Source organism: Durio zibethinus, chromosome 18 (genome assembly GCF_047325235.1).
Source record: "Durio zibethinus cultivar Kanyao isolate XHJ-2024 chromosome 18, ASM4732523v1, whole genome shotgun sequence".
NCBI classification, from domain to species: Eukaryota; Viridiplantae; Streptophyta; class Magnoliopsida; order Malvales; family Malvaceae; genus Durio; species Durio zibethinus.
Window position 1 is genome coordinate 524,143 of NC_143179.1, and position 19,383 is coordinate 543,525.

Sequence of the window (19,383 nt, forward strand, 5' to 3'; positions counted from 1 at the left end):
ATGTTTGTTTGAGAATGAGACAGAACCCTGCAATTATTATATAAGGTACAAATTAAGTGTATAAAATGAATTTTATTAGTGTTAAGTTCACCTTTAAGTGAGCAATTTTTCCCTTTCTACATTGCAAAATATATAAATATAATTTGACAGAAGATCTACTCTCGGCAGGATTTCATCATTACCCTTAATTTTATCAATTTTTTAGCATAAAACGATACAAGTAAAATTCATGGACAATCTCCAAACATTCTCTCTTCTGCAGTTGTGAGAGATTATCATGGACCGTCGACCGGGCGATCCACCGATTTTTCCTAGGCTTGAACGTGCTCATATATAAATGGTTTCTCTTTTTCACTAGGAACTGGGCAGAAAAGCTCAAAGTCAAAGATGAGTAAAGATAGAACTTCAACTAGTAAATACGATTCTAGGGTAAAAAATGTCTTTGCCTTCGCTTAGGATGATAAAAGAAACATTATATGCGCCTGAAATTAGGTCTAGCTACTTTGAAAATTTCAGAAAGTCGGCCTCACAGCCGAGGTATTGAAATGGGAATTTTTGAGTTGAAGTGCCCACATCAAGTTGCGATGAAGGGCTACATTTGGTTTGGGACTGCTGATGATGATCCACGCTCTGAGGCTGAGTTGTTAGGAGCTTGTCCAAGAATGACCATTCACCATTGTACCTGATCTGATCTTGTGGCATCAGTCCACAGCCGCCCCCGCTTGACGTTAGCCTCAATAAGTTTTGAGAGCATTCAATATCCAAGGAGTTCAAAGAGAGAGGTGATATAAAGGAAGAAGCTACAGCTGATGTTTCTGGGCTAAATAATTGCGGGAGGTGCATGGAGCCATCAAAGGAAAAATCATACAGTGCCTGAAAATGATTATGCCTTGGCTCCATTTGAGCTGAAGAAGCAACACTCTTGATGTGACTGAAGTTTTCTTCTTGACTGAAATCTCCCTGAAAATTACCTCTGTTATGATTCTTCTTCTTGAAAACCCTGCAGACAACCCACCCATCTTCCTGCTAAGTCAACACCAACGCAACGAGCAAGCAGTTAATGTAATGTTGCTTATTATCATGTGAGTAAAGCAAACATAGTTTTCTCAAATATTACCTGAACATCAGAGTCATCGTCGTCTAAGCGATACTCATGCATGATCCAATCAGTTTTCTGGCCATGAGGAGCACGTCCCGTGTAGAAAACTAGGGTTTTCCTCATCCCAATTTTCTTGGAGTTGCTGAGGTGGATAGCCTTGTCCCTCCCCGTAGCCTTCCAAAAACCAGCTGTGGTTGCCCGATTTGTTCGAGTTCCTGTTGGATATTTCTTGTCCTTATGGCTGAAGAAATACCACTCGTTTTGAGGACCGGATCCGATTCTGCATTTATCTGCAAGTTAATAGAACAATACAGACAATACCGAAAAAAAAAATGCGTTAGCAATTAATCATAGATTGTTTAGCCTAAAAGCTTATCACTCATCAGCCAGAAAATAAACATGATTGATGAGATGAAGAAATGATCTTTCTGACCTTTGAGGTCCCAAGGCTCAAGTTTGTTGAGATCCACCTCCCTGATAACATCAAGGTCGATAGCTTCATATGAGACCTTCTTCCTCAGGTAATAGTAGAGAAGCTCCTCATCTGTTGGGTGAAATCGGAAACCAGGGGGAACTGAAAGTTGCCCATTTCCTGCCATCATCTTAATTTCCACGATTGCTCTGAAAGAACAAAATACCTTCATAGTTAATAAAGTATATATCATCACAAGGAAGAAGACCCCTGGAGTTGACATTGTACCTGTTAAGAACTTATTAATATAGAAATAGAAACAATCCGAAATTTGTGCAGTGGGTGGAAACTGCGGACAAGTATAACATTAGACATCTTTCTTGTCTGTTAACAATATAATTCTTTCTGTTCTATATTAAAAAATTAAGAAAAAGGAGTTTTAATATAGTTCAAGAATTGATGAAACATAGAGAAAAGCAGTCATAGGAATTATATATAATGAGTTAGTTAAATCTGGAGCATAAAGCAAGAGCTAAAAACAGGCAAGAAGGTGAAAAACTATCCCTGAAAATCTAATGACTGAAATGCTATGCATGTGTCACAACCCGCGGAAGTTTCCAGCTTAAGTCCGCACAGTTGCTAGGCTTGAGTTTCAGGTCGTGACACATGCCCATGCAGTCCAATCTACGTAGTTCCACTGGCAAAGAGCAAAGTAAAGGAAACGAAAAGGAAGAAAAGGCAAACCTTTTAGGCGTGGGAGCAGTGTGAGGGTGATAACAGTACAAACAAAATAGGACAAGAGAGAGCAAGGAGGAAAAGCAGGCAGCGATGGTGAGAGAGAGAGGTAGTCGATTTCTTAGCTTCAAGGGCACGATGTTAGGGCTTTAAGACAGTGAGAAAGATGTGGATTAGTGCCGACGTACACGACAAACGAGGATGGGCTGGGTCCAGAAATAAAGACAGATAAAATAGATTTATACGTAATTATGAAGAATTACAAAACTAAAATAATATATTGAGAGAGAGAGGGAGAGAATGAGTAAATAACTAAATTTGCGTTCTTCGAAGAATATGGTATGGAATAGAGGCTTCGGCTAATGTCCGTTGAATGGGAGACCTTAGTCCTGAAAATCGCCTCATAAGAATGAGGAAAATCGGCACAACTGTCAATTACTATATATTAATTAATTAATATTACTATTAGATTTGATATAGAATCGTATACATTCAAAGTCCACACTAGAGGAACGAAACAATTCCCTTCTGCAATCTGTTCCTTTCATTCCACCACATGTCCACATATATAGTTAACCCGTTTAAATTCATTAATTATATTATTATATTTAAAATACATTAAAATTTTTATTATTCATGTTTAAAATGATTAATCAAATCTAAATAAGTTAATCATATCATGTCATATCCAAATGAATTAATCGTATCACATTTAAACAAGTTAATCATGTTAATTGTATAATGTATTATATGATCATGAAAAAACCATATCATGCTTAAATTTGTGTAAAAAATGTAACGCACTTAATTAATCATGCTTAATTTTGTTTCAAAAATTTTAACTTGATTAATTAATCATGTTGATCCATTTATCTATCATTCAAATTAATTTTACATAACATGATTATGATCTATGACTATCAAACATAAATTTTGACTCTTAATAACAAATATTTAGATAAGATAAACGTATTTAGAAAAGACATTTATTTTTTTATTTTTATTACCTAATCTATATAGAAAATTTATTTTAATATTATCATTGAAAATTTTTTAACTCCATAAGTTAATTTAAAATTTTACATATTAATTTTTTATTTTTTATTACATTAAAAATATATATCATTTGATTAATTTCACTTATAAAATCTAAAAAATTTAATTATTAATATATTTAATAATTTCTTTTATATATATTTTAGGATCCTTAAAGTATGCAGGCAATTAGTTGCATCGATGAATAATAATATTGGGATGCATAATATATGGCATGGAATTCAGTGCAAGCGTAGGGTAAGCATGTTGAGTTCTTAAATCAAAAAAATTACTACATATATTTATTGGGAAACTCACTCCATTGCACGTTGCATTTCCGGAATTATTTTGTATTTTAATTAAATTAATCGATTGAATTAATTTAATATAATTAATTGATTAATTATTAAATTAATTTTAATTTATTAATAAAAATAATTTTTAAAAAATTTTAATTTTTAATTAATTTAATTTGAAAATCAAATTAAACTAAATGTTAATCAAAATATAATATAAGTCAAGTATAAAATAAAAATATATAAAATTGCTCATTTTATTTTATAAGTTATTAAAGTTTTTAATATAATACTTTGATATTTAAATATTTTATTGGATAATTTTATTTAGTTTGTTTAAAATATGAAAAATTAAGAGTTTAAAATATAATTTAATTTAAATATATTTATTATTTAATTAATCAAAAAAATTAATCTAACCAACCGAACTTATTAAATTCAGTTGATTAATTTTTAAAATTATTAAATTCGGTTTGGTTTACAAAAATAAAATAATTTAATTTTAGATAATTCCATTCGAAATTAATCGAATGAATACTCCTACTCAAAACAATGAAAATGAGCAAACTAATAATCTTTCACGCCCCAAAACTAATAATCTTTTCCTTTCTATAAGTACTTAATTTTAGCATTTTTTATGAAATTATATATGTAGAGAAAGAAAGTTGGATGACTAATTTTTTTTACATAGTAAAAATTAATTTAATAAAAACAAACTGCAAATAATAATTTTATTAGACAAAAGGAAAAGAACTTACATAAGACTTTTTAAATCAAATTTGTAAGGTTTTTCTTGAAAATAATTATATAATATTTTATTTTGAAATTAAAACTTATAAATCAATAGAATTCAATAAAAGATTAATATTCTTGTTCCATTTTTTTGTCCATTTTTAATTTTTGGGGTGCCTTAAAATTATATCATTTTTTTAATATTTAAAACTATTATTTTTTATATTTTAAATTTATTTTTTACGATTCTTTTTATTTTTTGATATTAAAAATCATGAAAACTTAATTTTATAAAAATAAAATTTTAATATTAATATTAAATATATTAAAATCAAAAATTTTTTTAAATTCCATGAAATTTAATACATGAAAAATATTTTGGGACAAAAGGAATAATGAAAACAAACTAAAAATATATTATTTATAGTCAAATTTTGATGAACACTTAAAAATTATCAAAATTTTTAATAAAAATACCTGTAGAAAGAAAATGTATTATAATTTATTGAAATTTTTTAAATTTTATACCCTTAATTTGTGTAATAAAATATTTTGACTTGAATTTTTTTACTTTAATTTTTATTTAATAATTTTTAATAAAGAATCTAAACACTTAATCTAAAAAAACATTATCTAATTTTAGCCCTGAACAGAACAGTGTTCACTCTTGTAAAATTGAGAACTGAAATTTAGAGGTTTTACTTATTTTTTAGTTTAATTACTAATATAAGGCAAGCATTATTTTATTGCTAGATGAAAATAAAGTTAATTGGTGTGGAAATGCGAAAAGTCCGTGGCCAAATGCGCGGAGTGATGCAACACATACACACACAATCCAATGGGCGGATCGGTTGACTTTAATACATGCAATACAAAGGGATTCTCACGCAACCTCACCTGCTTAATTATGGTTAATTACCCAATCCTTCAAAAGACTTGAGTTATTGATTATCAGTGATTGGTCAAACACGCTGATTGAAAATCCCCTTTAATCTCTCCATAACATCACACACTCCTCTTCTCTTTTCTATTATATTATTTGCTATCCAAAATGTGTTGTGCCGTTGCCTTCACGAACAATACTTGTACCCATTAATGTAAGATGGTCTTGTAATGATTAAGGGAATCCTATGCCCCTCACAGATCCACGTACATTTTTCCCTTTATGAATCCACGTTACATATATTTTATTTTAAGAGGGAGCATTGATTTATACATTGTAAAATTAAAAGGATTTTATAATTTTTATAATTTTTAATTTTAATAAATTCAAAAAATAAAAGAAATAAATAAAAATAAGAATAAAATAATTTAATTCTATCTTTTAAATTTATTGAAATCAATGATTAAAAAATATGTAAAATTAAAAAAATTATAATGTATATATATATATATAGAGAGAGAGAGAGGCTCTCCTAAATCAAAGTGATTGTTAGATCAACCTAAACTATCATTAATCCGGTGGAAGATTCATAGTTTATGAATAGTGACATTGATTTCGGTAATAATGAAAAAAGATATATTCAATAAAGACGTTGGATTAAAATTGTATATAATAATAAATTTTGAATTATTTAACATTTATAAAATTTTTATTTATTATATAAAATTTGTTAGTAAGCAATAAATTTTATTTAAATTATTTATTAATGTATTGTATAATAAAATTTATTTATTATATTAAGGTCATGTTTAATGTATAAGATTATTGATAGTTTAGGATAATAATTATCTTATATTATATTTGATTTGTATCTAAATATAAGGATAATGATTATAAGAAAGATAAATATCCTCTCAATATAGGATTATTTATTCCTCTCCACTAGAAGAAGATTATTTTTAATTCATGAGATTAAACTTACATATTTAATTATACCCTTAAAAATTATATTAATAATTTAATACTACTTTAGCACATAGGATTAGTTGAAAAATAGAATATTGATTATCCTATCACCCGTTTGTTATGCATTTAACTAAAAAGATTGGATTATTAAAAAGATTAGATATCATATGCCAATAAGATAACTATCTTTTGAAAAAGTATAAAATTATTTTTAATTCATAAGATTAAACTTACATATCATATTATACCTTTAAAAATTATGTCAATAATTTAAATTGTATCAACTTTGAAAAAGAATAATTTTGATCAATAAATAAATTATCATATCTTAATCATTGTACATATCAAACATAAAGTAGGATGACATCATTTAATCTAATTTTATTCATAATATTATCTTATACTATCTTATCATAATCTTATATACCAAACATGACTTAAATTATATAAACTTTAAAAAATGATAATTTTGATAAATAAATAAATTATCTTATTCTAATTCTTACATACATCAAATACAAAATAAAATTATATTATTTAATTTAATTCTATTAATAATATTATCTTATCTTATCCTATTATAGTCTTGTGTACTAAATATTACCTAAATTAATAAAATTATTTTATAATTTTTATATAAAAATTTAAAAGAAGAAAAAAAAAGATTAAGGGGCATTTTGGATTTAAAAAAAAAAAAAAACCTGAGGTGGGACCAACTATTGAATTAACAAAATTCGATATCCAACCTTCACTAGCCTCACAATATCGAAGACCCAATTAGGTCTCAATGGCCGATGGGCTTGAAAATCCTTTACAACCGAATCTCCACCGGAAATTCAATGCAATCCAAACGTAGCTTCAGTTCTTGATTCAATCAGCCGGTTCAATTGAAAATGACATTTTGAATTTTAAATTTGACATAAATACATGTTAAATGTCGTAAATACACGTATAACAGATAATTACATTTGACTAAACGGTTAGGACTTTAATTAAAATTTAAGAGATCCAAAGTTAAAATTTTGCCAATTAGAATATTTTTTAAAATAAAAAACAACAGTTTAAATAATCCAAAACCGGTTCAAAGAATCAAATCCGGTTTAAAAACCGATCAAACAGGTCATATGAAAAAGAACTATAAAAAATGGATTAAGAAATTTAGGTGTTTACGTCCAAAGTAAAATTAGCCCTATCAAAGTAATTAAAGGGTTATAAAAAAAAGGATTATTGGGTTAATACTTAGAAATAATGGGCCTTGAAGAGTCCAATTCGAAACAATTATTCTGCCCAAAGGAATGGGCTGATAAAGGCTTGAGTTGGAATGGGCTGGAAGCCGATAGAGCTCAACGTGCTTGCGACTCCTAGGCAGTTGGAATTTGGCAAGATGGTTAACAGCTTCACGACTCTCGCTTGAGAAATTCTGGCGTCATGGGCAAATTGTAAAGCAAATTATACGGTGCCGGAGTAATAGAATTTTATTTTTTTGGACTCTTTGGATAATTTCACCAACGTAGAGTTAGCCAACCTAGTATTTCATGAGCAAACTGGTTAAATGGAGCGAAACCAGATAAGAGGAAAAGGATATAGTATTAAATTCATTAAGGGATGCAAATATTATTTATGGTGGGACTGGACACTATTCTAAAATGAAATTAAAACTTCTACTTTTGGGAGGCGTGGTCCCAGCCTGCCCTTTGGCTTCCTCCTGCTGTTTAAGTATATTTACCTTGTGATTTAACTTTTTAATTAAATCTTAATTATCATTTGATAAGGATAATAAGAAGATTTGAACTCTTTCATCATGATAGAAGAGCAGTTTGCGTTAAGTTTTACTTATTATCCTCTCTTCACCACTATCTTCACCAAAGAAAACATCCTCTCTCCATTACCAAGAGCAAAAATTTTGCATTCTTAGTATGGATTCAACTAGACTTTGTAGCAATTCCCACTGGAAGTTTGATCGGCGACCGAAAAGCTCATACAACATCCAGACAAGAAAATGGTAGAATTACTTTGCTCATAGTTGAAAAAGGTAAAAGGTTGGTAAACAGGTTGGATAAGAGTAAGATTAATTCTACAAATTTTAATTCGAATAGTTCAATTATCCTACATTGATATCAGAGCTCACTCAGGCATTTTCATGTTGCTTTGGTCCTTGGAAAACATGGTTAAACATACTAAAATCATTGATTATGCCTCTGTTTTTCAATAATCTCGTTTTTGAAGCCTTTATGGCAAATTAATGGTGGATAGAGAAAATCATGCAATTAGGGCCTGATTTTCTTGCGGTGTAATGGTTACATATGCTAAGCGAGGCATGTCCATGGAGAAAAAGTAAAATCGTACAGAGTTGACCTAAAATTTTGACTGATTTTCTTTCTGTCTCCGATATTTTTTATGCATGATTTATATTCCATTAGAATCTTTGTTTGATAAGCTATTCATCATATATTATTTGCACTATTTCAGTTTTATATTGAGATATTTTGCAATTGAAAATTAGAGACTAAATTGAAAGAAAATGAAAACTGATAGTTGAAGATGTTCTGCCACTGCATGATTACATTGCGTGTATGAGGAGGCTTTGGTGGCGAAATTTTGACTCTACCACCATCAAAAATTATTTTTTAAATATTTTTTTAATATTTTTCAAAATTTTATTCACTTTAAATATAATTTATAAAATAAAGTTGATTTAAAAAATGGGAATTCCAATTTCATAATGCTACTAGAAAATTAACCCAGCTACACCGGGTTGCAAATTTTTTTAACTTTGATAAAATTTTAATTTTTTAATTTAATAATAAATAAAAAATTAAATATTTTTTAGTCTTATGTTGGTTTTTTATTTTTTATTTTTGGAAAATATAATTTCTTGAAAAAAATAAAAAATTGATACTCTAATTATGTCATTCAATTGCAATTAGATAGATATTTGCTTCTATTTTAAATAAAAGAGACTATTTTTAAAAAATTTGTAGAGATTAAATCCAAACCTAATAATATATATAAGACAATCTAATCTATTGATATAATATTTATATATTATCAATATTGATAGATTATCAAATTCAAACTTATTACCTCATGAAATCAAATGCCACAAATATCATCACTCATTCAATTGAATTAAAAAATAATAATAATAATTTTACTATGGTGATAAGGGTGTTATAGTAATTTTGATCAATTATGGTAAGAAGGGTATTTTATAATTATGGTAGGAATGCTATTATACTAATTTTGAAAAACTATGATAAGAAAGGTATTTTCATAATTATAGTAGTAAGGGCATTATAATTATTTTATTAAATTATAGTAGGAAGGGCATCATTGTAATTTCAATTAATTTATGGTAAGAAGGATATTTTTATAATTATGATAAAAAGATATTATAATCATTTAAGAGATGTATCAACTTTAATCACATAACCATAGGGGCATTTTAATAATCTCAATAAGATTAATAATTTAATATGTAGTTAATTTTATATTATGTTAAAATTTAATATATGTAATTTAATAAATGTATTATAACAATTTTCAAATAATATTTCACATGTCAATTTTTTATGAAACGATGATAAGAGTATTTTAATAATTTAATATATGTTTAATTTTATATTATTATGTTAAAATTTAATATATATATATATATATATATTAAAAATTAAATGGGATATTATAATAATTTTTAAATATAATAATACATGTCAACTTCTTATAAAGTAATCGTAAGGACATTTTATAATTATGATAAGAAACATTATAGTTATTTTATCAATTTTGGTAAAAAGGTATTTTTATAATTATGATAAGAAAATATTATAGCAATTTTGATCAATCATGGTAGTAGAAATATTTTTGTAATTATAGTAAGTGAAACTTTATAGTAATTTTAATCGATGAGGGATATTTTTATAATTATGATACAAGAATATCATAATAATCCGTAATTTATAAGAAAGGTATTTTCATCATTTAAGACATAATGGGTGTTATAGTGATTTGTAATTTATAAGAAAGATATTTTTTATCATTTAAGAAAGAAAAGATATTATAGTAATTTATCATTTAAAAAGGAAATATTTTTATTATTTAATAGAGGAAGGATATTGTTATCTTTTTATACAAGTTTAAGCAATTGATTAAAAATTAAAAAGGTAAAATAGACATTTTTAGAGAAATTGCTATTTATTATAATTACAAATTCGCAGCATTGGAGCGCTTGCCTTTGAAATTTGATCTAGTGGGAGGTCATGTCACATGTTTGGGAATGTCTAGCACACAAAGCCACCAAGGTCTAGGCATGCATTTTAAAAACTTTTAGAATTTTAAAAACATTTAGAATCTATTGTTTTTCTATTTCCCCCCTAATTTATGCCTTTTAAAATTCTAATAACTATGAGAAATGCTTAATATATTTTTTTTCAAATGTTTTGAGCATTCTGGAATTTATTATGGAAGCATGTATGATGTTATATGTTATATGTGACTGCATTAAAATGTTCTATGTTATATATTATGGCACGTTTTAATTATTAAAATTAAGTTTCTATTAACTATGTATGAGTAGCATGATTTACTCTTAGGTTATGAAGCTTTCTAATGTTATTAAATATATGCAATTTAGTAACATGCTAGAAATGTTATGTTTACTAGAATATTTTAGTTGAGTAAATTTTAAACTTGGATTTTACTCCTAAAATTAAAATCTTGGATTCTAGGTTGGCTTATGAACTTTTTCTCACTTTTCAGGATAATTTTTGAAGTTAATTGTCTTAGGAATAATTAACAAAATATTTCTAAAATTATCTCAATCATCTTAGTTGATAGCATGTGGATGTCTATTGACACTTATTATACCATACTATTAATTTGGGGTTCAAAAGGTGAAGTTAGCCATATAGAAATTTAGGCTTTTGTTTTTATTTTGTAGAAAATAATTTTTCATTTTTCATTTTTTGTTTTTTAAAAAATGTATTTAGTAAATGAAAATAAAAAATATTTTCTAAAAATGCAAAAATAAAAAAATAAATGAAATATTGAATTATATTATTATTAATGGCATCTAATTGTAAATAAAATATATATTTATTAATTAATGACATTAAAAACGTCTTTAAATATAATAATTTGCAAAACACAAGAAAAAAAGTAATGTACATTTCTTGTTTTTACAATTGAAAACATCTTCTTCTTCTTTTTTTCATATTTCAACCCATTTTTATTTTTTTTCCAAAAATTTATTTTCATTTTCAATTACCAAACATGTTTTCACTCATTTTTTTATTTTTCAAAAAAATAAAAACAAAAAAATAGCTATATTTTCTAAAATGAAACACTACTTCAAATTTTCAATGTTAGGTCATTTATTTTGAATATTTTTCTTAATTAAACATGGTTAAATGATCCCAAATTGGATATTGCGACTGAGTCAAATAAAACACAATTCTTCATTTATGAAATTAAAGCATTAGGCTGTGATTGGTTAATAAAAATATTTTTCATTTTCATTTTCTAGTTTCATTTTTTGAAAATAGTTTTTATTTTTATTTTTTAAATTTTAGATAACATGTTTGATATACAAAATAAAAATTTGTTTTCAAAAATAAAAATTATGAAAATGTGTTTTGTATGTTCATTTTCAAAATAAAAAATATAAAAATAATAATTAAATAATTAAGTGGTTCTTGTTAAGATTCTCAAATAGCTCAAGGATTTGCAAAATGACCTTCAAACCTTCTACAATACTGGCCTTATAGCTAAAGACATGTTTCATTGGCAAGCAACAATTATGAGGCTTACTGATAGCCCATACACTGAAGGAGTTTTTCTAGTCTCTATCATTTCCCACCTAATTACCCATTTAAGCCACCTAAGGTTGCATTTAGGACCAAAGTGTTCCACCCAAATATCAATAGCAATGCTTAGATATACTTACAAGAACACTAAAGCCCTACACTAACCATTTCCAAGGTGCTGTTATCTATTTGTTCCCTGTTAATAGGCCCAAACTTGGATGATCCAGTCATTCTTAAATTCGCTCATATGTGTAAGACTGATAGGGCTAAGTTTGAGGCAACTGCTTGTAGTTATACTCAAAAGTACACAATGGATTTATGGTAATAAATTCCTCAGCAATTAACAAAATTTAGAGGTAATGAAGAAAGATGAAAATGAATGGCTCTTTGGGTTTTAGGCTATAAAATGGAAAAGAAATATAAAGGGCATTTATTTGGGAGACCTAATGATTCAAACTAGGCTTTTTTAGGTATTTGTCTCAAAATAAAAAAAGAAACCTTTGTTCTCAACTTGTCCGTTACCTCCAAATTATTTTCATTAAAAATAATCAAAACAACTTTTTTTTTATTTTCTAATTTAAGCCTATTTTCATTTTCATTTTATAATAATATTTTATAAAATTTTTTCAACCAAACAAGTTTTTTAACTTGTTTTTATTTTTTATGAAAATGAAAATGAAAAGCACTTTTGTTTTCATAAACCAAACACTATCTTATGTTCGCATTTTGACAATCCTTGGAACCTTGAAATTTTACTATTGGCTTTATAAAAAACTACCATCAAGCCTCCCTCTAACTAGCAAACTTCTCTTTTTCCCTCAAACTCAATGCTTACTTTAAAAGTTCTAAAATTACTTAGAGTTAATATCCTTAAAACTCCATCATCGAAATACTCCTCTCTACCTCTATTTAAAAAAATCGGGTCACCAACAGTTTCCCTTCTTCTTATACCTTATTCAATTTAGAAAACCCAAAAAGAATATTCAAGAATTCTTTAACCCAAAATATAAGAATCTACTACCTAAAAAAAAATTTTGGTTGTATTTACTTGAATTTTTGCCATAACTGTGCGGTCTCTTTTTTTTTTTTTCTCAATTCATCTAGTCTTTATTCTCTTTTCGTTGGTAACCAATATTCTTACAAGGAAAGTGTTAGTGTCGAGCTCCAAGCTAAGGGGCAAGACCTTAAAATCATAAAAAAAAAAAAAAAATAATTAAGGGTAAAGGCAGGAAGTGTTTTTTGCATTTACATTTCAATGCTTAAGTCAAAGGTCGGTTATGGAAGGTTGGAAAGAAAGTAAAAAATAAAAAAAAATTAGAAAAAAAAAATAAGCTAGATAAATAACACCTAAATGGCCTAATTTATAGATGAAATGTGATAGGTTTATGGGGTAAGTTAGTGACATGGCTGAGTTAACATAACACTGTACATTTCTAGTCGACCCAAAAGTCAAAAATGCCTCTAGTTATCTATTGACAATCTCTAATGAGGGAAAGGACCAATTTACCCTTTGGACCTAAACCCTCTAACATTTTGTGCCCCTACTGAGTAGTTTGAGTATTAGACTACAGAGTGTAAACTTGACAAATCTGATATGTGTGACCTAATATGTGCTCGATGGTGCCAAGCTTGACCTTGAGCAAAGGTTTTGAATTATACACTTAACTAGTCCATTTTAAAGTTACTGAAATGAGTGACCTAGTGTCAAGGTAGGTCAAAGTTGGACCAAGTGAGGTTATAGGTAATTGCCAACATGATTTACATGTCTAACGTGGTGTGGATAGACGTGAGATGTATTTTTTTTCTTGGTGTTGGAATTTGATCATCTAGTTTGATATAGGGTTGACCTAGTGTTTGACTTGTTTGGATAGTTTGGCCAGGGTTTTTGATCAATCTGACCAGTCTAAATAAATTGAATGATCATTTTGCCTCTATGTTTTTTAAATGTTACATTTAATGAGGGAAGAGAAAATTAGGCAATAAAAACCCAAAGTTGGAAATATAACGGGTCATCTTAGGTTACATCTAGGACATATAGCACGATTTGGAGTGTTCATCTGATTTTTATATTGGCTACATAAAAGACTTTCTGAGGCCTTCATTTTTTACTTTACATATTTCTTACTTTTAAATCGACCTAAAATTTTTTAGCTTTTTTCAATTAATTTTCCTTTTTTTCTCTTTTATTGGTACGTTTCTTTTTCCTTTATCTTTATCATGTCTTCTTTTGATTTTGGAAAAAGTGGTGTTGGGAGTTAAGGGTGAAACTAAGAAAAAGTAAGTTTGGAGGTCATACAACAAATAACTTAGTCTTTTTTTTTATCATAGAAAATAATTATTTTGAATCATCTTTTTGGTTGAACTCGATGATGAAGAAAGATAAAAAAATAGTTAAAGATAATGTTCCTACTAACGGAGAGTAGGTTTATGATAGGATAAATGAGCTTGTGACTGCAATTGATTTTAAGCTTAAAAACCTTCTAACTCTTATGTTTGAGGTCAGTTCGATTCATCCAGTTGACCTTTTATTTCTTCTTCTATTATTCTTCTTCGTTTTAAGCCTTCTTTTATTCCTTCTACTTCTTTTTACTAGTTTTTAAATTAGTCTTAGTTCTTATCCTCGATTCTTTTTCTTTGTCTGAAAAATCTCTCTTTTTTTTTGTTTTGACATCGTAGTGGTCTTCATTATTGCTCGAGCATGAAATTTTGTTCATTTAGAATCTGAGTGTTCTGAAGATAAAGATTTTTAGGGTGAAGAGGATTTTGACGTGAAGCAGGAAAAGAGGTTCGACCAACTTAACGAGAGAGGTTAAGAGGAAGAAAAAATGTCTTCGGATTTAGAAGACCTAACTTAGATTCCTTTCTGCACTCTTTATAGTTTAGATTTAATCTTTAAGGACATAATGAAGAAGTTAACAGATAAGTCCAATCTTGAAGAGTACCCAAACATATGTTGTATTCATCATGCTCGATCTTTAAGGATCAATTTTAACCTTCCAAAGAAGGGATACAGTACATTGATACTAACTATTGAGGTCGGGTCACTTATTCCTAACAAGATCACTAGATTTGAGTGTAATTGAACTCCATAATGGCTAGTCTGAGGTTTTCTTTACATTTTTTTATTGTTGAATTTTTTAATTCATATAATTTAACTATCACTCAACTTACTCTAATTTTTTTTCAATACACAATAGCTTTCATTTCTTTTTTGTATAAACTTGGATATTCATTCAACTATCCCTTTATTTAGAGAATTTTTCATAGTTAAGAAACACTTTTACAATAAGAGTTGGCTGTATGTTATAACTCGGCCAGCTAAAAAAATTTTCTTGGATTATTCGAGTTTAATAAAGAACTGAAAGTTGTTTTTTCTTTACATCAAGAAGACGAATAATTAGAGGAAACTCGAGGTGTAGAAGATAATAAATAAGCCCAAAATTTTTTTATGACAATCCAATTCTTCTGACAATAGTCGATTTGAATACTTAAGAGAAGATTTTATAGTTCATTTGCAAGAGAGAACTAGTTATTGATGCCTATGAGCTATCCTCTCTTGATGTAGTTAAAGGGACCAAGTATTAGGATAGGTCTGAGGTAATCTCCCAAAGCATTTATTTTTGTAAATTTTTTCTAACATTTAACTTGTCTTACAAATATGTCTAATGCTATCAAACTTTTAAAGAAGATCGATTTTACTCGATTCACACATGCACCAAGGCCAAAGAAAAGCAAGAAACAACTAGCACAACTTGGAGCTTATTTGAAATAACATTAAAATAATAGACCCAATTGTTCCTCAAACGTTGAACTTTACAGCTCTAGCTTTTATTGCTACTAAGGGTAAGTAGAAGTAAAAAGTAATAATAAGTCGAGAGTCTCTTCTCCTAAAAAAAATAAAAGACTGAAGCCTCTTCCTCCACGACAATGCCCAAGCTTTAACCCATTCAATTCACTTCAAAGTAATTCTCTGTCAGTTTAGAGTATAACTTTAATGTGAACCCCTTTGAAAACCCTAAGGTGACCAAGAAATTCATAAAGGTTATCATCCTCAAAATGGGTACATCTTTCAGCTTGGTTTTTATCTTGCTTTATACATTTCATTATTTATCCGAATTTAAGCTCAATTTTTTTTTTAGTGTCTGAAAGTCTCTCAGCCTATCATTCCCAGTTGGCTAGCCAAGATTTAGTCAGCATGTAAAAAGCTTTAGTCTACTATTACAAGATTAAACAAGACCGGGAGAGATATGTTTAGGAGCTACAGGCTTAAAAATCTGAGCTCAAGCATGAAAATGAAGAGCTCAAGAGGAAATATGATTATTTTGCTGCTCGTCTAAAAAACACACAAGTTTAAAAGGCCCAAGCCAAGTTTCTTCAGCAATAATTTGAGTAAAATCTCGATGTAGCCTAAGTTGATATTGCAAGGTTAAGGACAAAACTTGAGGTTGAAAAAAAACCAAGAAGGAGGTCGAAGAGCTAGTAGTGAAAAACTTTATGGCATCCAAAACTTACTACAACTTGCAAACCACTTTTGCCATAAAGAATGTCTTTGAGGCACTTAATCTGGCATTAAATAAGGTAAAGTTCCTTCATCCTGATATTGATGTCTATGACATCAGCATGAACAACATCAAGTCCAGTCACCACCAAGGCTGGCTAATAAAGATGGAGAAGATAGTAAGGACCAAGACATGGATGCTATACTAGATGCTGAGCTTAATGCTGCTCTTGGGCCCTTAGCTGAGGAGTTGAAGGAAAAAAAAAAGGGATGTGGCTACTGTTGATGAAGGAAAAGAAGAAGAATGAAGAATTTGCTTTTTTGCTCTTACTTTTGCTTTTGTTTTTATCTTTTTTTATTTATTTTTGTTCAAGTGGGAAGTTAGGTTTTTAGTAGGGACCTCTAATCAGATCACTCTATGAAACTTCTATCATACCATGTAATGTATCACTCAACAAAACTTTTGTAAGTTCATTTTTGTAATCACTTGACTACAATTCTGTCATGAATACAAATGTTTTTGCTCAAAGTTTCAACTCTATCGATACCTTTTTTACCTGATAGTTTACTTTAAGAATATGATCAAAATAATTATTCAAGTCTCAACTCGGATAAAATAATAAAATCAGCTTACTAAATTTAAAAAAATGAATTGTAGATGCATTAAATTTACTTGATAATTCAATTTAGTAATCTGAATTTAATTATTTAAGCATTAGCTCGGTTTAAGAATGTATTTTTTGAGATTCATTTTAGAAGATTGGATAAAAAATTTAGTTAAGTATCAGGTTAGATAGCCCGTTAGCTCAACCTTTGGTCATGGCACATTGCCTGAACTCTAGATTTTCATAATATACTAAATGTAGTTGATGTTTGAAACTTTTATTTAATAAGTATCCTTCAAACTTATAAGTGTTGAGCCTAGCTCTACATCTTTTACTAGTTATAAATTTTAAGATTGTCTATATTCCCTGTTCTTAAAATGGGATTGCTATTCCTGTCTTGCAATCTGTAGCTTACATCATGAATGACTTCTTCAACAATGTAGAAGCCCTCCCAATTTGGGGTTAATTTTTCAACTCGATCATCGACTTCTAAGGCTTTTGCCTTTCTAAGTACTAGGTTGCCCTTTTTTTATATTTTTTTATCGTACCCTCTTATTGTAAAATTTAGTTACTTTCTATTGATAGGCTATTGTTCTGGTCAGAGCTATATTTTTTTATTCCTCATCCAAATCTAAATTTTAAACCTCTTAAAGATTAAGAGTTAAGAATTGATTTATTTGAATGATTTATATAGTAAATATAACATTACAATAATTTCCTTATAAATATTCAGTGTTTTTGCCTTTTATAAATAAGTTAAGCTAAATGTTCAATTTAGGATTAAATTTTCGAAGTGATGTTCAAATTAGAACTAACGTGTTTATTTAAGTTAGATTCAAACCAAATGTTTTCGAGTTATAACAATTAAGGATTTTTTTTTTTTTTTGTAATGGATTCATGTGCATGTTATACACATGCCATTAACTTACCTCACGGTGACCAAAGGGCAACAGAAGTTGCCTACGTAGATGTACACCTATACATTTTCTATTATTTTAAAAATGAAAATTTTAGTTAAAAAAATAAAATTAGAAAAAAAATCAATTCAAAACTAAAAAAAAATGAAAGAAATAGAAGAAAAACCTAGAATAAACAAAAACTCAAATTCAAATCACCTCTTAAAATCTTATTCAAAATTAATTTAATATCAAAATTCAAACCACCAGCCAAATCAAAATTGATTTAATATCCATTTTTATTCAAAATAATTCACCTAAAATCCCAAAACCCATATGTAAAATATAGTCTCTTATCCCTTTCCATAACGACCCAAATTTCACAAGAACCAATATGAAAAATCTAGTCTCCTACTCGGTTGTAAAATCTAGTATCCTCTCTTTCCTTAACTTAGCAAAAAGAAACCTTGCTCGATGGTTATGCTAATCACAATTAGCAAGCTTTAGAGGTGGAACTCGTTCAGCCAACAATTGCCCTACGTTAAGCTTTAGGGCTTCTTTAAAAAAGGTTTAGGCATGTTTTTGACTTAACCCTGCTAATTCATCTTTTAATCTAGTATTCCAAAAAGGGTGGGGGTGGGGTCAACAGAAGAAATGGTGACCATGAAAGAAATACTAAAGTTCAAAGAAAGAGAAAAATAATGATTGTTTTGAATCATGTTATGATTTCAAGTAAGAAGATAAAATTGCTTGCATATGAAAGCGCAAATCTTACTATCTCTTTGATGGAAAAAGGAAAATGTGTTTATGGTATAAGGGAAATTGGATTTTTATGGAAGAGAAATCTATTTAGAGAATAAAAAAATGCATTTTTTTCATTTTTATTTTTTTACCGTAAAATTAAATTAACATAACTAATTATCTTAAATTAATCTTAGTTATGTTAATTAATCAAGTGATTATCATTTAAAAATGTATACATGTAGCCATGTGTCATCCCAGATAATTAAAAAATAACACCTAACTAATCATATCAACAAAAAAAGACAGGTCAACATCTTAAATTATAGCGTGCAAGTTTCACTGTTAATTTTTAATCCTCGAAAGTCTTTATTTGTTACAACCTGACAACATTTACTTCTAATTTTAATAAAGTGATATCTTTAGTATTGATATGAGTAAGACCCTAGACTTTTAGTCTTAAATTGAACATTTAGCTAATAAGTTACAATTCAAGTCGTAATTAAAATTTAATTTTTCTTTATTATTTACCTTAAATTGCTCAAAATTAAATTCCATTATTAACTTTTAATATCTAACATTGACACTACATAAGAATATGAGTTTACTTTGATGTATTATCATTTAATAATTAATACTAAAAAATATTAAATTTAAGTTATTATTAGAAGATCAAATTTT

At 28.0% G+C, this 19,383-nt stretch overlaps 1 protein-coding gene and 1 pseudogene across 1 annotated transcript; one reads left to right on the top strand and one right to left on the bottom strand.

Moving 5' to 3' along the window:
* Window positions 1-247: 247 nt before the first annotated feature.
* Window positions 248-1,748, bottom strand: LOC111300213 (protein SOMBRERO). The gene is made up of 3 exons (XM_022895853.2): window positions 1,533-1,748; window positions 1,118-1,389; window positions 248-1,023 (listed from the first exon to the last, which is right to left on the bottom strand). Exons 1-3 carry the CDS (start codon window positions 1,741-1,743, stop codon window positions 499-501), a joined length of 1,008 nt encoding a protein of 335 aa, XP_022751588.1. The 5' UTR covers window positions 1,744-1,748; the 3' UTR covers window positions 248-498.
* Window positions 1,749-11,931: 10,183 nt separating this feature from the next.
* Window positions 11,932-16,746, top strand: LOC111300161 (ubiquitin-conjugating enzyme E2-17 kDa pseudogene; annotated as a pseudogene).
* Window positions 16,747-19,383: the final 2,637 nt, after the last annotated feature.

What these genes read in the sequence shown, in the direction of transcription:
- LOC111300213 (XM_022895853.2), bottom strand. Translation starts at nt 1,743, where the DNA reads ATGAAGGTATTTTGTTCTTTCAGAGCAATCGTGGAAATTAAGATGATG. An exon ending in TGAGCCTTGGGACCTCAAAG is followed by an intron (nt 1,390 to 1,532) that starts GTCAGAAAGATC and finishes ATTAACTTGCAG; the next exon opens with ATAAATGCAGAATCGGATCC. An exon ending in ACGATGACTCTGATGTTCAG is followed by an intron (nt 1,024 to 1,117) that starts GTAATATTTGAG and finishes TTGACTTAGCAG; the next exon opens with GAAGATGGGTGGGTTGTCTG.